At 40.7% G+C, this 18,073-nt stretch overlaps 1 protein-coding gene across 1 annotated transcript in view; it reads right to left on the bottom strand.

The window, feature by feature from the left end:
• The window catches only part of CPS1 (carbamoyl-phosphate synthase 1), a 98,386-nt gene that overhangs the window by 60,317 nt on the left and 19,996 nt on the right, over positions 1-18,073 (bottom strand). The window contains exons 7-20 of the mRNA XM_069782033.1: positions 17,830-17,919; positions 16,751-16,879; positions 16,086-16,192; positions 15,545-15,686; positions 13,128-13,205; positions 12,724-12,822; positions 11,925-12,020; positions 9,824-10,013; positions 9,487-9,644; positions 8,621-8,749; positions 5,285-5,429; positions 4,772-4,982; positions 3,493-3,691; positions 1,201-1,377 (exon numbers count right to left, since the gene is read on the bottom strand). Coding sequence (XP_069638134.1) covers positions 1,201-1,377; positions 3,493-3,691; positions 4,772-4,982; positions 5,285-5,429; positions 8,621-8,749; positions 9,487-9,644; positions 9,824-10,013; positions 11,925-12,020; positions 12,724-12,822; positions 13,128-13,205; positions 15,545-15,686; positions 16,086-16,192; positions 16,751-16,879; positions 17,830-17,919 — 1,950 coding nt within the window. The remainder of the gene's footprint in view (positions 1-1,200; positions 1,378-3,492; positions 3,692-4,771; positions 4,983-5,284; positions 5,430-8,620; positions 8,750-9,486; positions 9,645-9,823; positions 10,014-11,924; positions 12,021-12,723; positions 12,823-13,127; positions 13,206-15,544; positions 15,687-16,085; positions 16,193-16,750; positions 16,880-17,829; positions 17,920-18,073) is intronic.

Here is an 18,073-nt window from a genome sequence, read left to right as displayed (position 1 = left end):
GAGGTCAACAGCTGGACAAGCCACACATTTATAAAACACCTTGTGCTTTTCGATCAGGCCATTGATAAGAGGAACAGCTATCTGAAAACCTTTTTACAAATACAGCTCAACCTCACCTCCCCACACTCATATAGAGGATGTAATTGAGATGTTGTCTACACATGAGCACAAAGGGCTTAAAGACTCCACCACAAAAAGTCAGGCGCACAAAAATAGTAATGCGGCATTCCCTGCCAGGAAGGCTTGCAATCTTAAAAAAATAAAAACAGGTAAGTATGAGCTATAAAAGACAGCTGTCCCCTCCTCTTCATAGAGGATATGGACAGAGGGACAAATTAACTGCAGCAAAACCAAAATGTGAAATTGCACCTGCCTTCTAAAGTAACTAACCCTACATTTGCACAGGCAAACACTGGGGAGTTGAAGGAAGAAATAATTTCACACCCTAGCTCCTCTTACAATAACAGCCCCTGTTACCCAGCCACCCTGTAAGATGAAGTGATATGCTTCGTGTGACAGGAGAGGGGTTAAAAGAATGCTAAGGGAAGCTGACCCTTTTTTTCAAAGAACTAGGAATTTCCTGCACGCTAAATTTAACATAGTTTTAATTTTTTTAAGTTTCAAGCCCATATCACTGCAACAATTGCAAAAAGACAAGTACTCTTACAAATCGCAGCTTGCCATTATTTATCACTCTGTTTAAGTTCTCAAAAGGATCTTCGTTTTTCCTTCCTCCTTTCCTATAAATTAATGGTAAGCTGCAGAACTGGCCAACTTTGACACATTAGCCAATACTTAGTAACCAATTATGTTATAGGAACAAGCAAAGGAAAGTGATTCAAGGTCTTCACCAACACTCAGCTACAAACAGACGTGCCAGGACACAGGAATGCACCTACTGCTGAATACAATGACAATTGGCTAAGATTGTACCAAAGGGCAAACACATTACCTGAATACAGAAGATGCAGGAAAAATTAAAGTCATATACCCAGGCAGGTATTACATTCTGCAGAGGAAATTACATGCAATAGACAATATATGTACTTCAACAACAAGGATCCCCAAAAGGTGGTCCCAGTGTGCATGACAGAGGGAAGCAAGGAGGTTAAGAATACTGAACCTCTGTCACCTCACTTCATGAAATCTGGTACGTGTAATTCAAGGGACATAGGTCAAGGGCTCTCTATCTTTTGTTACCTTGGCTATTGCATATATCCGCGTGCTGGATGGCTCAGAGAGTTCCTTCTGGAGATCTACAATATCTGGCCAGGCTTTATTCATAGGAAGATGTGAAGTGAAGCCATCTACAGAGGGGTGACACATTCTCAGGGCCTTTTGGAAACTCTCTTCAAAAGTGCGTCCAATAGCCATGACCTGTAACAGACAACACTTTCATCTTAGCTGTGTTCAGCTGCTGTCCCACTATCCCCTGAATAACAATGAAGACAAAAAACTTTTATTTAAACTACGAAGATAGACATACAGGAAGATTACAACCTTTGGAACTACTCCCTAAGATAGTCCTGCTGGCTTTAAGACAGGTACCGCTAACTGCGCCTTGGGACTCCCACTTCTAGGCCTCACTTTGCCAGTATTATCAACAGGGAGTTTCAGACAAGTGACCTGTCTGCTTTTGTCTCCCTATCTGTAAAATACAGGAAGCTGCTGCTCTCCTCTATAAACTGCTTTGAAGCACTTATTAGAGGGACGCATTATGCAGCAGCATGGGTGTAGTAATATAAAAGGATATTTCTGTTAGTGATAGAAACTCACAGTGGGAATTTTAAAGTTCAGAAGAGATCTGCTCCTCTTCTTTTAAATTTCATTCAATAGCGACTCTCCCCTGTGAGGGCTCGCTTAAAGGATTACACTTCCTTGGCATAGCAGCACTGGGGTTTCCCTCCTTCAATCTTGACATCACATCTAATAAGAAAACAAGCCTTTCTCATTGGAAACCTGTGAGGTCAAATTTTTATTTCCCAGCGAAGTAAAACCCTAATAGCATAAAATACACAATCTTGGAAAATGTCAAAAGAAAAAAATAACTTTGTTTTCTCTTTTCTCACAGCTACAGGCCCACTGCCCAGCACAACAGAGCTCAGGAAAAATGAGGCCAGGCCAGACTGTTCAATTAATAAAAATGCTGTAAATGCTGCAATCTTGGCTTCAAGTTCAGGCCTAGGAAGACGACTGTGCCATACGTAATAGAGACAAGAGGCAAGAAGCTCTTTACTTCAAAGACACCCTCTCCTAGTCACAGGTCCTTGACACTAAACTTTTTGCTGCAAACCGCGTCTTAACTGTCTTCATCCCTGCTTCAGTTCACCCACCAGCAGTCATAGACCTGCACAGTTATAGCATTGATTCTTCCTGTATCTCCTCCTTTCCTTTACAGAGCATCCTGCCTTAAGAAGGACAGTGGGTTCGTGCAGTTCTGCTTTTGTGATATATGACCACTGGACGCTATGGATACTTCGGATACTTCCTCCCACAAATGTTTATGGCCAGAAAGTATTTACAGCTGATGGTGCACATTTAGGATCCCCAGCTCTACAGAACAGCCCAAAAACCTCTAAGCAGAGAGACTTAATATCAGTAGGCATCAAGTCACTAAAAAAACCAAAACACCTCATTGCCATTGAAAGCCAAAACTGCCACGGGAAAAATCACGTTTTAATTACTCCTTCCAGTTGTGATAAAGGCTTGTCTTCTGAGCAAGGTAGAATTGATCTTAGGAAAGTCTCATGTGTCAAAATAATTTAATCAAATAGCTACTAGAAAAACATTACATAAAAAGCAGCTCCAAAAACCACACAACTAATTATTTTGCTTTGGTAGCGGATATGTAATTAACTAATTAGGCGGGTAAATTACCCATTTCTCTCCTCTTAAAACATGTCTGAAAATGCTGTTAGTGTCCCCGACACCTTAAAACCAGGGTTTAAAAGTCACACTGTCATGGTCCAGATATAATAGTTATTAAAATCACTAGGAGAAGTCAAAATTGTAGAGGAAGATTACAGGTTGTATTGGAATTTCAAGAGCAGAAATAGACTGAGATTTGGCTTATGGTTTTAACAGAGAGATAACTGCGGGAACAACTGAGAGCTGTGCCTCATCAGCGTCATTGAAAATCTTAACAGACTACAACTCTTGAAGTTATACTCTAATTACCCACCTCTACATAACCCCACACAAAAAAAATGACTGAGAGTCCTGTAGTGAGTGATAAGAACAAAGTCAACCTCAGGTGATCCAAATTGGTTTCTTTCCTTAGGAGTCAAACCATTTATGAGTCCACACTGTGATATCCAAGATTACACAGTCCTAATTAATTTCAATTAACTATGGTACTGGATAAAAATAATCTGAGCTGAATAAATATCTTCAAAAGCCATTAGGTCCCTGAAGATAGCTTCTAAGGGTATCCAAGAAAAATCACTTTCCCAAGTCGTGGAATGGAAGGGAAGGAGACGGTCTTGCACTCACCTCTCCCACGCTCTTCATGCAGCTTCCAATGCGATTGGACATATGCTGAAAACGGTCCAAATCCCATAGGGGTATCTTGGTAACGACATAATCCAAGCTGGGCTCAAAGCAGGCAGAAGTTTTTCCTGTCACCACGTTCTTGATTTCTGGCAACGGTATCCCCAAGGCAATTTTGGCAGCAATGAATGCTAATGGGTATCTGCCACAGAGGAGAAGTAGAGAATAGTAGAGTGGGAAGTACTTTGCTTTTGCTAATCTCAGGAGTGGAACAAATTAAACAGCTGTGAAGTGATTTTTTTTCCCCTCCTCAACACAATGGAAGGTTACCGTGCTCAAGCATAGCAGGGCCTGTCCAGCTTCCTAACTTAACACATTATTTACCTACCTATATCTGGAACTTGTTTTATTATGTGCAAAGCCACCATTTTCAGTATTTCACACCCACAGTGAGACTACATAATGAGTGTTTTGCTGCAAGTCCGTCAGCCAAAAAGAAAACAATCAAACACCCACTGTCCAACATCATGGCTTACCTCCAGTGTGCTATGGCACTTCAACAACCACAAGAGTTGTTGAGAACTGCAAATCAGAAATTAATTTGTGACAACAGCATCTGCAAAGTGCAATTAAGCAGCCAATTTTTAAACAGCCTGCTATGACGATCCTTATCTTGATTAGTTTATGATTAGCCAACAAAGCAAAGGCAGCTTAGCAGTACCATTTACATCAATCTGACAGACAGCTCACTAATGACTGTGTCCGCTGGGTCCCAGAGATGATTTGCAGCCAACATTATAGGTACAGTGGATATGCTTTGTAAGGACAGCCATCAGGCTCCCCACACACCTTCTGGGACTTTTTTCCATTTGTAGTATCAGCATCCGCAGGCTGGTATGGACCTGGAGGGCTCACTAACCCCTTCCTCCATTTCCCAGCAGGACTGACTCTCCAAGGGTCTATCCTAGTAGACGCTGACAAGAACTGTTCTTAGAAGCTTCCCATGCAGAAATCTGTGCCTTACTGAACAGACCACTCCAGAGTTCTCCGTAACAGTCAATTTCTGTCTTTCGTGCCACAAATTAAGCCTGCAACGCCTTGTCTTAACTGAATGGCGAGCAGATGCAGGAAATTTTCTTCTTTGCAGCTGTCGCTTACATTTTTAAATAGTACACTGATCAAAGACCCTTATCATAATTCTTTCTTTCTCGTCTTCTCCCCTCATTTTTCTTTTTTCATTTGTTTGTTCTGTAGTTTAAAATAATTATTAAAATAATCTTACCCTGTTGCCTTGGAGGCTAAAGCTGAACTTCTCGAGAGCCTGGCATTAACTTCAATGATGTAGTACTCCAGGGAAGTTGGATGCAGAGCAAACTGGATATTACACTCTCCCACAATACCCAAATGTCGGACAACTTTGATGGCACGATCCCTCAGCATCTGAAATTCCTCATTAGTGAGTGTCTGGATTGGAGCCACTACAACAGAATCTCCTGTTCGTCACAAGGTAGAACAGAAGAAAAATGAGAAGCAGCTCAGTGGCAGTGAATTCTAGCCACAAAGGTTACTATCTTTGCTAACCCATTGCTAATAATGAAGTTACCACAGGCGTTTAAACCTGTGGATCCGCAGATGATGAAAAGCACAGAGAGTTAGAAGCTCAGAGTTGGAGAGGCCAGGCAGTCTTACAGAAAACGGAATCATAGGGTAGGTTTGTAGAGCCCACTTCATCAATCACAAAACAATGTCAATAATAGCAAGCATTTCCAGTGAGCTGCCCTGTGCCCAAGCCTACCTGTGTGGACTCCCATAGCATCAATGTTTTCCATATTGCAGACAGCAATACAGTTATCAGCAGCATCTCTCACAACCTCATACTCTATCTCCTTCCAGCCAACAACTGACTTTTCCACCAGAATTTGGTTAGTCATTGCAAATGCCTGGGAGTACATTAGGGAAAATGAACAGAAAAAGAAAAGCTTTTTAGAACATGGTCCTTATTTAAGATTTATGTGGCTTATCTCCAGACATCCCAGACAAACATGAAAAATTGAAAGATGAAGACAAGCGAAGTTCATAGCACCAATAACAAGCACTTTATATTTGTCTTTAAAAAAAATTGCATTAGCTTTATTTGAAAGGCACAGAAAATATTTTTGTGATGGAAGAAAGGCAGGGCATGTGAGCTTGCAATGGCATATAAATAACAAATAGGAATGTTAAAAAAAAAACTCTTTCAATCATGCAACAGACATATACATCTATTTGTGTATGTGGGCAGCCCCACGGACTTCAATAGGAGAACTCTGCAGAAAGTTAAATGACGGCATTGTGGGTGCCACCAAACACTATTAATAGCATTAATAATGCCACTTATCGTTGGCTAACTAACCAGAAGCAAGATTCATGATTTAGCCTTAAACTAATCTTGAAAGCACTCAGCACAAGACATAAAAAAGAAAAATACAGTTTGCTGGTAAATGAGCATGACATAAGTAAATAAATGCCTCAATATTAGCACATAAAAACATTAATCAATTCTCGCTTAAAGTCCTAGAAAGTAATGCGCACATTATCAGTCCATCCTTTAGTAAAGCTTCTTGTTTTAATGCTGCCTATGAATCGGTCTTCAGTCTCGTCCACTCTGTAGTTAGCTCAAGCTGTTATTCCAATGCCTCTCTTAGCTCAGTAGCCAAACTTGCCCCCCAAAAAAAATTGAGGCATAGTGCTTCACGCACAGTCTGAACAGGCACTGAATTTGTGATGTAGCAGGAATACCTAACCACACTTGTAAAACAATCTACGCTGCTCTTGTGTTTCTGGCTAGTGTCTTCTCTCACGCAAAATGAGGAGACTCATGAGACGAACTCGGGGCAGATTACTTGAACTAGCTGTGCTACTAGGTATTCAGTTATCTGAATCATGTAGAATCTGAAAAATCCAGTTCACAGAATTACTACAATAATATTTGTAACTGAAAGGAACAAAGTTTATGCTGGGCTGTGGAAATGATCATACAAAGCTGAGCTAATTCAACAAGATCCAAATTGGTTTTCAGTGTAAATTTTGAAATATTGATACCAAACTGGGAGATACTGTTGAGACTTTTGAGCGACAAGAGGCTTTGGAGTGGGCTCTAGATTGATTGGGGCATTGGGCTATGGTAAATGGGATGAAATTTAACAAGTCAAAGTGCTGGATTCTGCACCTAGGACAGAGTAATGTAAGGCATAAGCATAAATTGGGAGACAGTCCTGGAGAGCAGTCCTGCAGAAAGGGATCTGGGGTGATGGTCGACAGCAAGCTCAATGTGAGTCAGCAGTGTGTGCCCTATGAGCCAAGAGGGCAAACCGCATCCTGGGGGGCATTAAGCACAGCATAACCAGCCAGTCAACCAAGGTGATTATTGGCGCGGCTTCATCTGTGTGCACTTTGGGGCCCCACAATTTAAGAAGGATATAAGCTCCATATGATTGCATCCAGAAGAGGCAATAAAAGGTGCTGAAAGGGCTGGAAGGAATGACCTATGAGGAGTGGCTAAGGAGTTCGGGCTTGTCTTGTGTGGAGTAAAGGAGGATGAGGGGCGACCTCATTGCGCTCTGCAGCGTCCTGAGGAGGAGACGTGGAGAAGGAGGTGCTGATCTCTTCTCCCTAGTATACAGTGATGAGACGCGTGGAAATGGTTCAAAGCTGTATCGGGAGGTTTAGACTGGACATTAGGAGCATTTCTTTACTGAAAGGGTGGTCAAACACTGGAACACGCTTCCTAGAAAGCTGGTCGATGCCCCATGCTTGTCAGGGTTTAAGAGGCATTTGGACAATGCCCTTAACACCTTACTTTTTTACTTTTGGTCAGCCCTGAATTCCTCGAGCAGTTGGAATATATGATTATTGCAGGTCCCTTCCAAATGAAATAGTCTATTCTATTCTACTCCTTTCAATATGCTCTTTTAGTATAATTTTTTTAGAAAATTAAAACATTTACTCAGAAAGTAAAACAGAATCAGACTTCTGGTACAAAAAAAGGCAAGTTTCAGGAAGACAGAATTTACTGAAAATATAAACTGCCTCTCCGAAAAATCTTACAGATAATACAATGTTTATAAAGAGCAGCTGTTTTACAGATTGCAAAGAAAAAGAAGATGTTTAAAACCACTTTTAAAAAAACACCAAGAAATGCTGATTAAAACAGGGTTTTCCTACTGAATAATATTTTTATATAAAGCTTTCAAGACTGGACTCCCAGGGTTTTTGTGTTAATTTCTGCGTTCTCTAAACACAGAAGTGTTTCCAACCTCAGCCATCGGTCCATAAGGTGGGTTACTGCACTTACTGCCTCCCTGCCTCCTTCTGCAATCTGTCAGTCCTGTCCACTGACTCTCTCTGCAGCTGACAATGCCTTAGTGTTTGTTCAGCACTAAGTACTCTAGACCAAAAGCATGACAGTAGTCTGCAGGAACACACAAATGTCATTTTCACATACAGTTCTTACTAGCATCAGCATTATTTCTTTGTGGAGATACATGAAAGATTAAGCGGTTCAGCAAATCAAAAAAGCCAAAAACACGAATTTTAGACACTAACTCATAGAGATTTATTTCCTCAAATTCTGCTTTTTTCCAAGGGAAAAAAGCATTTGTTTTCACCATTATCTGTTCATTTTTCAGAGCTAATTTATAAAAAAACTCCCAGATTTCCTAAAGAAAAAGAGCTGGCTCTTGATTCTCTACATGGGCTCCTGACCTAGCAAAAATACTCTCTTTAGACACAGATCTTCTGTCCCTGATACTACATTATCACTCAGGATTTTGAATGTTTCAACTTCCCTGACATCTTTCATGTGCCATTTACTCCTGAAAGTAGGTGAATATAGTCTACTGTGTATCTTTTCAGGCCAAAATACTTGCTACACTTATGACTTGCTTTTCATTAGTTTAACAAATCTGTCATTTAACGATTTTCATTACACGAGTCAGCACGAATTATGAAAAGAAGGCATCAGAAGGATAACATTTTACAGATAAGATGAAAGGTAGGGTATGTACAATTCCAGTGTCTGTGACTTTTAGAAGAATATCTAAGAAAATCAGATGTTCAGTTGTATTCCCAGAGCTTGCAATTGCACACGTACCTTTGTACCAAGGTCCAGCAAACTTTCCTTATCAGGACATATGGCTGACCCCAGCCCACCAAGTGCATAAGCAGAACGTATCATGACTGGGTAGCTAATCTTTTCAGCTGCCTTCAGAGCATCTTCAATCTTAAAGGAGAGAGCAATACATTTCAGAGATATGACAACAATTAAGATTAATAAAGTTTTGATGTTTGGTTACATGGTTAACTGGAAATGCCACCAGTAAGATGCTAAGCTGCCTGAAGATAAAATGAAAATAAAACTTGGCTTTGTAACATTGCTTTTTTCTGCCAAAAAGAGCAGAAAAGTGGAACATAGACTCGAAGAGATGACTTCTGTTATTTGTGGACTTAATTTTTGACTTTCCACAGACAACATCTTTATTTGGTCTGTCTTCAGAGAGTTCAGCATTAAATAAGCCATCCATCAGACATCTTGGTTTAAGACCTGTTGATGTCCGCCAAGCTCAAACAGGCCTTCCCCATGAACCATTTTTTTCGTTTTCATACTCAGGTCCTCAAGAATGCTTTCTGTACCGATGATTTGGAGGACTTGAAATCCTAACAGCCATTGACAGGTTATATATTTTCATGATGCAGCACAGAAGTTACCCGAACCTAATTTACTTTTCTTGACAATGGGTAAATTAGCTTAGACTTTCCAAGTGCTTAATTGCATTTTCACTCATTTTAAATCCTGGTGAACCAGTGTCAATCACAGTGGAGTGCTAGTGAAAGCGTACGAACTACAGTATCCACAGTTGTATTCAGTTTCACTCAACAAAACTAGAAAAATTCTTTTTCTTAGCTCAAAAGTAGGCTACAGGAATAGTATAATCACATCATCAGAATAATCTGATTTACCGATTCCGCTGCAAAGCTAGGAGCAATCTTTTCATTTAGCTCAGTCAGTTTATCGGAAAAAAGCTTTCTATCTTCTGTAGCCATGATGGATTCAACTGATGTACCTAGGACCTTCACACCATACTCCTGCAGTACTCCTTTCTTGAAGAGTTCCACTCCTGCAGAGTAAACAAAGTCGCAGTTTTGAGGAATGATTGTAGACGAAATAAAAGTATTGAAAACTTCATCTGGCTAGGTGGCAACTTCTCTGGCCTCATCTGCACAAGTAAAGCCCGCTGAACACTTGTTAAAAAACCATGAGTTTGCCTGCAAGGCAAGGCTCCTGTATCGTACTCACCACAATTGAGAGCAGTCTGGCCACCCATGCCCAGAATTAATCCATCGGGACGCTCTTCCTTTATGACCTCTATGACAAACTGTGGAGTGATGGGTAGGAAGTAGACAGCATCAGCCTTCTTCAAGCCAGTCTCATTGGTCTGCACTGAAGCAATATTGGGATTCATGAGGACAATTTTCACATTTTCTTCCTGAAAAAAGAAAAATCTGCATTAAAACGAGGCATATGTGGAAAAAGAGCTAACACCAGCAGCAAGGAGAGATGGGTTCAACATCCTATTTACCAACAGCAGAAAGTAAAAAGCCTGGTATCCCATAACGGCTTTCTGCTCTCTTGTACCAGGCTGAGCTAATGCCAATTCTTTGCGTTCATGCCTCTGCCTGTCAGTGAATCTTGTGGGAATGGAGATTCCTGCCTGATTCAGAAATTTCCTTTATATTGTTTAACAAGTATAGCAGATACATGGGGAGAAGGGAACAAACTCCAGCATAGCCATGTCCGTCTTCTGTTGGAACTCAGACTAAAAGTGACAAACCTAAAAAAATTTAATCAAAAAAATCCAATGTTTTCTTGAGAAGCAGTAGTTCTTTCATCATGGCTATCCAGATAGTTCTCAGATTTTTGTACAGACTAGTAACAGTAAAAGAATACTTTTTGCTTTGACCTTTCCATAAAGATACTTTAATTTTCCTGGTGTTATGCCTTCAAAAATCTTGTCCCATAACTTTTGTATTTGATATTACACATACTAAAAGAGAAACTCTGCCTCTATATGCAATAACAAAGCTGTGCTGAAACTTCACACTAGTGTTTCCTCTAGAATGGATGAGCAATTGAGATCTATAGGAATAATAACGTTAATCTCTTTATACCAATGGGAGTTTTGCCACAGGGAAAAATTCACAACAGTTTGCTCAGTGAAAGAAATGTCTGAGTCAGAGCTGGGAAGATCAACTCTCCTCACTCTTGACATACTAGTGCGTAATGAGGAACACAATCAAGCTTAGCGAAGCTATTAATTATGAGACCAGAACGTGGCCAAGCTTAAAAAAACTCGATGTTAACCACAAGCAGATAAAGAACAATGTAGCACTGCTTTGTTGAAAAGGTGGACTGGGAAGTGTAAAGGCTGTGGCCTCATTTTTACGGGAACCTATTCTAATCTCTATCATGGTCTAGTAAGGTAACAAATCTCCACAAACAAACCATTTGCAAACAATGCTAATTTTAGATTGAAAAATACATTTTAAGACAAAGATTTGCTATATGGAAGCACAGAGGTTAAGTAAAAAAATGACAATTCTTTTTAAAAATCAGGAACTCTGAAGATCCTACAAAAGCAGTAAAAAGAAATAGGAAGAAGACTTGTAGACTGTCAGGCATCCCTCAAGCAAATGCTACAGAAGTATTGCCGGGAAAAGTATAGAAATTGCTATTTGCCCCAATTCACGATAAGCATGAAAAAGCCATAGAGTTTTTCTGTGTTTGTTTAAAATTTGTGACTGCTTAACTGATTGGTTTGGGGGAACAAATATATAGCTCCCCTGGAGCGGTGGGATTCTCACTCAGAGCTATGATTGCTCAGTTCAGATATTGCATCACTTTTCTTCTCCTTAACATCCTGTCTTAAAGACTGGCTGTAATCCCCATTAAAAAGTTGGATATTTTTTTACTGAAACACACTTTCCTTAGAAATTTGTGGAACAGAGATACTATGAATTTACAGAAATGACACCAAACTAGTTTGTTTTCATGGTGGTCCTCAGAGAAAAGGGTAGATCTTCGACCAAAACTCTTTTCTAATAAATGTCTTCAGAAATTCATAGCTAGAATTCTGTTGCAATGAATAGGGGAAGGAAAGGTACATTACTTTCTAATAAGCTGGAGTATCTGTACGTACCAGTCCTTAATTTCCTAGTCATCTGGGGTTAAGTCACATTACTCAACCGACAAATTCACTAACAAAAATGGCTAAATTGCTCTACAGTCATTTATTCTCACCAGCTTCCATGGCCCACTGATACCACAGTTCCATAATCAGTTAGATGTGAGAAGGCAAAATAAATTATATGAGCTTAGTATTTTCAGAGTATCTGCTCACCTTCATGGCTTTCACAGCCTGGGATCCAGAGTAATCAAATTCCCCTGCCTGACCAATCGACAGACCGCCAGATCCTAGAATGAGAACTTTGGAGACCTAGAAGTATCAAAGAGCATTAAAAAATTCTGTCTTATTATAGTGGATGGTGAAATTAACAGAGACTATGCAGCACTGAATAGTCTCAATTACAAAAGGTAAGTTCTATAAAGAGAAGAAAAGCCACCTCCAAAAGCACTGTAGTTTTACTTCTAAGAGAATTTCTACTAGAATTCTCCCATATATCTCTGGTTAGAGAAGCACGTGGTTTATCCATTCTGCATACAGTATATGTGTGGTAATTGTATCATGTGCTTATTAGACCACCGTGCCACACTTTGGCTGTCCACAAAGTCCAGCTGCCTTCCAAGAGAGCAAAAATGTATGAAATTGAGCTCACAGTAGTAATTTCATACTTATTTGCTAAGCAACAGAGCATGAACATTACGCTGCTGGCACAAAATGTCATGGCCAGATTATCACAGGGCACCTCATATACTGCTATGAGAGTACCTTTCTTGGGACAACTACATAGAGAAATGCGTGAAACATCAGGTCTTAATACCGTCTCAAAGATAAGGGAGTTAGTTATTAAACACACAACAGATGCCTGATGACTGCGAGACAGGCAGCAGACAGGCCTTTTGTAAGAGAAACCTCCTTTGACTTCCGTGGTTAGCTTTTGTGCCATTTTGTACTATGGGTTCAGTAGGAATTCCTAGCCTCACCGACAGGCATGAATAACAAGTATCTGTACACTGACCTCCGTTCTGGAAGCTGTCACTCCAGCCTTGGGTAGGACCGAAGATATGGCAATGCCTTTCCCTCTCTTAACCAGTGAAATAAATGAATCAAAGAGGAACTAGGAAAAATAAATACATTTACTTAATAGCCAAACTGTAATTAAATACATACCAAGAGAAGAAAGAAAAACCCAAGCCATTTGTAAGCTCTGTTCTGCTGCCTTCAGAAGGTATATTTACACTGTCAGAGGTGAGGGGATCATCTGAAATTTACTTAAAAACTTAGACATAGCTGACAAAGCTGCATTCAAGAAAGTGAAGACATATCAGGAAGAAACCACATATCAATCACATCTGTATGCTCTGCTTGTATGTGGCTGGCAGTGTAACAAAAGAACATGTGTTAAAAGCCCTTATACAATACCTCTGTGTCCCTTGGCCCAGGATTTGCATCTGGGTAAAACTGTGCTGTGAAAATCGGTCTGGTCTCGTGCATAATTCCCTGTAGGAATAAAAACGATTGCCTTAGACTACTCTTTGCAAGCAAGAGAAAAGAAAGCCACAGCTAATACCTGTAAGCACCGAAGGCCAAAGGACTGGCATGTTTCTAGGGGCTGCCAAATTGACACCCATTTCATTTCTAGTCTTCAAAAAATGTCTTATCTGAGGAGTGATTTAGCCCCTTTCTCTTCTGCTAACACTGCAGTGCCTCTATAACCCACTGAGTTTTGTGTGGACAAGAACCTAAAACAGGAAACACTACTAGGCACTTAAGAAAGTAGATACGACAGTCTCCCTCCAGAGGTAATCCTGCACCAGGCAGAGAAGAAAAACATACATCGCAATAAAAGATCACCTTGGACAAGGCTGTTACGGAAAGGAATGGTTTTCCGTCCTGCTCTTGTTGGTTCTGTCACAGCAGAAATGGATTAAGATAAAGCTCTTGATTTCTATAACTCACTTGAAATGCTGACACATGGCCTTGCACATGCTCTCTCCTCTGTGTTGTTTTCAGGGCGCTGATGACATGTGACCACTGCTCTGGACAAACAGTAGACATGAAGGGCTCCAAGTTTGGAGCTAGTACTTGTAATTTTAGTCGGAACCAGGAAAAACAGACTTATTTGCATGGCCTGATAGCACCAACCAGCATGGTTCACTGGGAGACTATCCTATGGCTGTCATTGCTCATGGCTCCCAATTCCAGAAGGAGGTAGAGCAGTCCCTTAAGAGGAAAGCCATGCAAAAATATTTCTGATACAACCTGCTTCCATTGGAATAGACAAAGGAGTCCCAACAGCTTGTGTAGAGCAACAGTGCCATCCAGAGCTGTAAGATAAGAAGCTGGGATAGGAGAGGGATGACAGATGAGCTGCTGACCACAACTGTTCCATTAAGGTATGAGTTTCTGCCGTCAAAGTGAAGAATGGCACCAATCTGTCACATTTTCCCTGAATGCTCAGGTTACTTGAACACACAAATATCTTTTAAAAATATTCACTCCATGGCTTCTCGGTATTTGGAAACCTATGTTGGTCCTGTCCAGATGTGATGGGCCAGGTCAGTCACAAGAAATTTTTTTATTTTTTCAAAGAGAGGAATGCAACACACTGTACATAAGAGCCTATCCAACACTCTTCCTGTTTGTATATCCTACGCTGAAACAACATTGCGCCTTTTCCCTTTCTATCTATGAAGGTTTAGGAGACTGATGCTGCTTTGGGTCGTTTAGCTCACATAGAAGAATATCATGCTTCTATGTCGAGGAGACGCTTGTCCAACTTTATCACCTACTTCATGCAAAAGCATGATTACACTAATCTCCAGTCTTCAGCTAAAGCAAACATGAAAAGCCTGAGGAAGAACGGGTTCAGTTTTTTTTTAACACAGGTAATTTCAAAAATTGAGCCCAAGAGCTGTAGGTTTTTCTATTAATATCTTGGTTGGTAAATTTTTTCTCTATTTCGATAAATCTGTAAGGATAAAGAAAACAGCAACTAACAAGCAAAACTTGTCTATAAACATCAAGACTGTTCAATCTGCCAGATGAGATGTGGGGCATTTATAGAAAAGAAAGGACAGTCATATTCCTGTGGGAGACCTTGTTTTTGAAAATACCTCCTTTCAATGATTTTTTCCGATAAATAACAAGACTTCACTGACTTGCACAACACTGGGCCTAACGGAGATTTCAGATTCGCAATTACAAAGCCTGAGCTATGTCTCAAAGTCTGTCTGACTTTTTCAAAACTGAGCAATGGGACATTGTTTTCCTTCCTATGCTTTTCCCTGTTCAGCTGTGAACCTCCAGGATCCAGGCATTTTTAATTCCCCCGTGGATGTCAATTGATATCAGATATCTACCTTAGATCCTGTAACTTCTTGTCTGGAGGCAACTGCCTCTCCCCTAATGACTTTAGTCTTTGGAATTGTGTTTACAATAACAGACTAAACTAGACTGCAATAATTTTCTTTTTCTGTGCTGCGCAACATAGAACCAACTCAACAAAACAGTGACACAGGCTAACACAACTGCTGCACAAGCCCTAGGACAATGGTAACTGAGTGAGCACCACTACTAAGGAAATCTTAGAAGTTATAAGGCAGCTCTTCAAGGGAAAAATAGTAAGGTCACTGTTGCTATCCTAGTATGGTAAATGCCTCACGCCCGCCTTCTGGCCTGTAAGGCAGGGACCTTAAAATATATGATCAAATAGTCAAGTTTAGCCCTGATAACTAATTTTAATCTGACAGCAAGCTTCCAGCAGGTAAAATAAAGCGAGAACAGTCTTCTTTTAGTAGAGGTTGCTATGTGCAGGTATCTGGAGAGCATGAACTCACCTCATTCGTTTGATCGTTGGCATTCACAAAGAGTGGTTTCCAGCCAGGTGGGAGGGTAGAGCTGTCGATGGCATAACCATGGTTCTGAGCAGTGATGACAGCCTGTCCATTCACTGTATTCAGGACTGGCTGATTCTGTCCTCTGAAAGAGAAAGGATCAAAGAACAGACGACGGAAGTGCCAGATGTGTTCAAATGCCACAGTTAGAAGAGTTGATAACTGTGGGATTATACGCAGTACGACACTAGCTGTTCAGCACTGTCAGCCAATCGCAGAATGATAAATCCTAGGAGAAACTTTACTGCCTTTCAGTTTGTTGGGATCAATTACATCAAATAATATCAAAAACACCATCGAAAAAGTAATGCATGACATGACAGTGCAAATTGCAGGCAAGGAAAATGGCTGGAATGAATAAGTAATATCACTGACACATTAGCTCCTATCAAGTCAGTTCAGAAGAAAACCACTGTTGCTCGGTGGACTTTTGCAATGCCGAGCTGGTCTACCTGGGCCTTGGAAAGCAGAAGAGCTGCCGCACCTGTTCGCTATCTGCATCTTGTAGGAAGTAGCTCCAGCTGCTATTCCAGTTATCAGATTCCCCATGCCAATGCCAAACAAAGGCTCTGGGCGATTGGTTTCCAGGACCTAAAATGAAAAGTTTTTCAGAGAGATCTCTGTTCAGCAGTTCCAGCATAAAGTTTACTAGTTCCCTCACAGCAGGCACACAGACTTAGGAAAAAAGCTGAATGCAAGTGTGGCAACGGCTACAAAGGAAAGTTTACTCTTCTTCTCTGTTTCAGAGGGAAACCTGAGAGCACAAGTTGATATCTTGGTCTACTCTAGGGAAATAAGCAATGACACTCTGCACTACAGCCATTACAGCAACATTATTTCAAATAGGAGTACTGTGATGTCAGGGCTATTCTTTCATAAGGTCACAGAGCTCCGAAAGGAGCACAGGATACTTTAAGGCTTAAGGTAATCATGTTTAGCACATATTGTTCACCAAGGTCTGTATAGCTTTATTGTAACTGCTGGGCTGGAGAAAACTCCCAGTGATCAAGATGAGCAATATCCTAGGCAGTGGATACGACTGAAAGACTTCTGGTCATAACATCTTAGTACAACGAAGTGTTTAGATTTCAGGCACTTGAAAAAAGGCAAATATACAAGGATAATCAGTCTATGGCTATTATGCTGTACCTTTCTGACATTCTGAATCACCTCCTGGGCCTTCATGGGATCCCCTGGACCTCCGGAAATTATGAGCCCGTCATACTCCATGCTGGTGAAATCATAGTCCCATGGAACCAAATGCACTTCTGCACCTCGCTAGGAAAAAGGGAACAAGAAATGCGAGGAGAAGGGGAAGAAATGAATTTGTGGCAGGAGGTTAGTCCCATGTTCTCATGTGTCAGAGGCTGAGTTCGGATTTCAATCATCCCTTTGCCAGGAAAAGTATTGAGGCTTCTCTCCACAATCTGACCAGACTATTTTCACAAAATTTTTGTCTGAAATTCACTAATGAGATCAAACCTTACAAAGGAATGCAAAATAAGTGTGTATGGAGACATATAAAATATAGTCACTTTTACGTTGATGCATTCATCCCTTCAAACGTCCACTTAGAATAAAATATGGAAACAGGGAAATCCTGTACAACTAGAGAATGGGAGGACATGGCCTTCGTTCCTCCTGTGTGGCCAGAGAAGCGAGGACTGCTACAACATTCTACTAACAACCTGAAAAGTTTTTCACACACATAACTCAGAATGGAGGAACCTCAGGAGGTCATCTGGTCCTATCCCTGCTCAAAAGCTAGGGTAATTTCAATTTTAGGACAGGTTGCTGAGGGCATCGGTCACTTCAGTTTTTAATATCTTTAAGGGTCGACATGTGACAACTTCTTTGGGCCTGTTTCAGCCATTCATCACCCTCATTGAAAATTCCCACCCCCTCTTTCTTTTTACAGTATTGGACTGACCTTCCTTGGTTGTTCTTCACAGAAGCTGTGCCTTGTCGTATTAAATCTTACCTCCTAGGAATTGTTCTCGTGGCTGATAGGCTGCTGTATAGGTCCTCTCCGTAATCTATTCAATATAGTGTACCAAGTTCAGAAAACACCTCCCAGTCCATAAAAATAATCCTAAAAATTGTACCTCATTTTAGTAGGACAACTGCTACTAGAATAGATGTGCCCAGGTGGAAGTAAGGCTAGTGAGTATAGGCGAGGCTCTTCCCAAAGCAGACCAAGAGATTAAGGACAGAAAGCACTGACCTACCTTTACTAGCAGACGGATAACATTGTTCTTCAACCCACAGTCGACAGCTACAACTTTAATTGGATTCCCTCTGCCATAAACTTTAATTTCCTATAAAAAGTCAGACCATGCTGTAAGTGACAAATCATCCCCTGCCCCAAAACAACAGAATACCTTTTCACCAACATCTCTAGAAGTACTGCAGACATTAGCATTTCCGTCATTTTTCTGTGATAGTAGAAGTTATAATGGTCTTTTATATACT

Source organism: Haliaeetus albicilla, chromosome 4 (genome assembly GCF_947461875.1).
Source record: "Haliaeetus albicilla chromosome 4, bHalAlb1.1, whole genome shotgun sequence".
Classification (NCBI taxonomy): domain Eukaryota; kingdom Metazoa; phylum Chordata; class Aves; order Accipitriformes; family Accipitridae; genus Haliaeetus; species Haliaeetus albicilla.
This window is presented reverse-complemented; position numbering and strand designations above follow the sequence as displayed.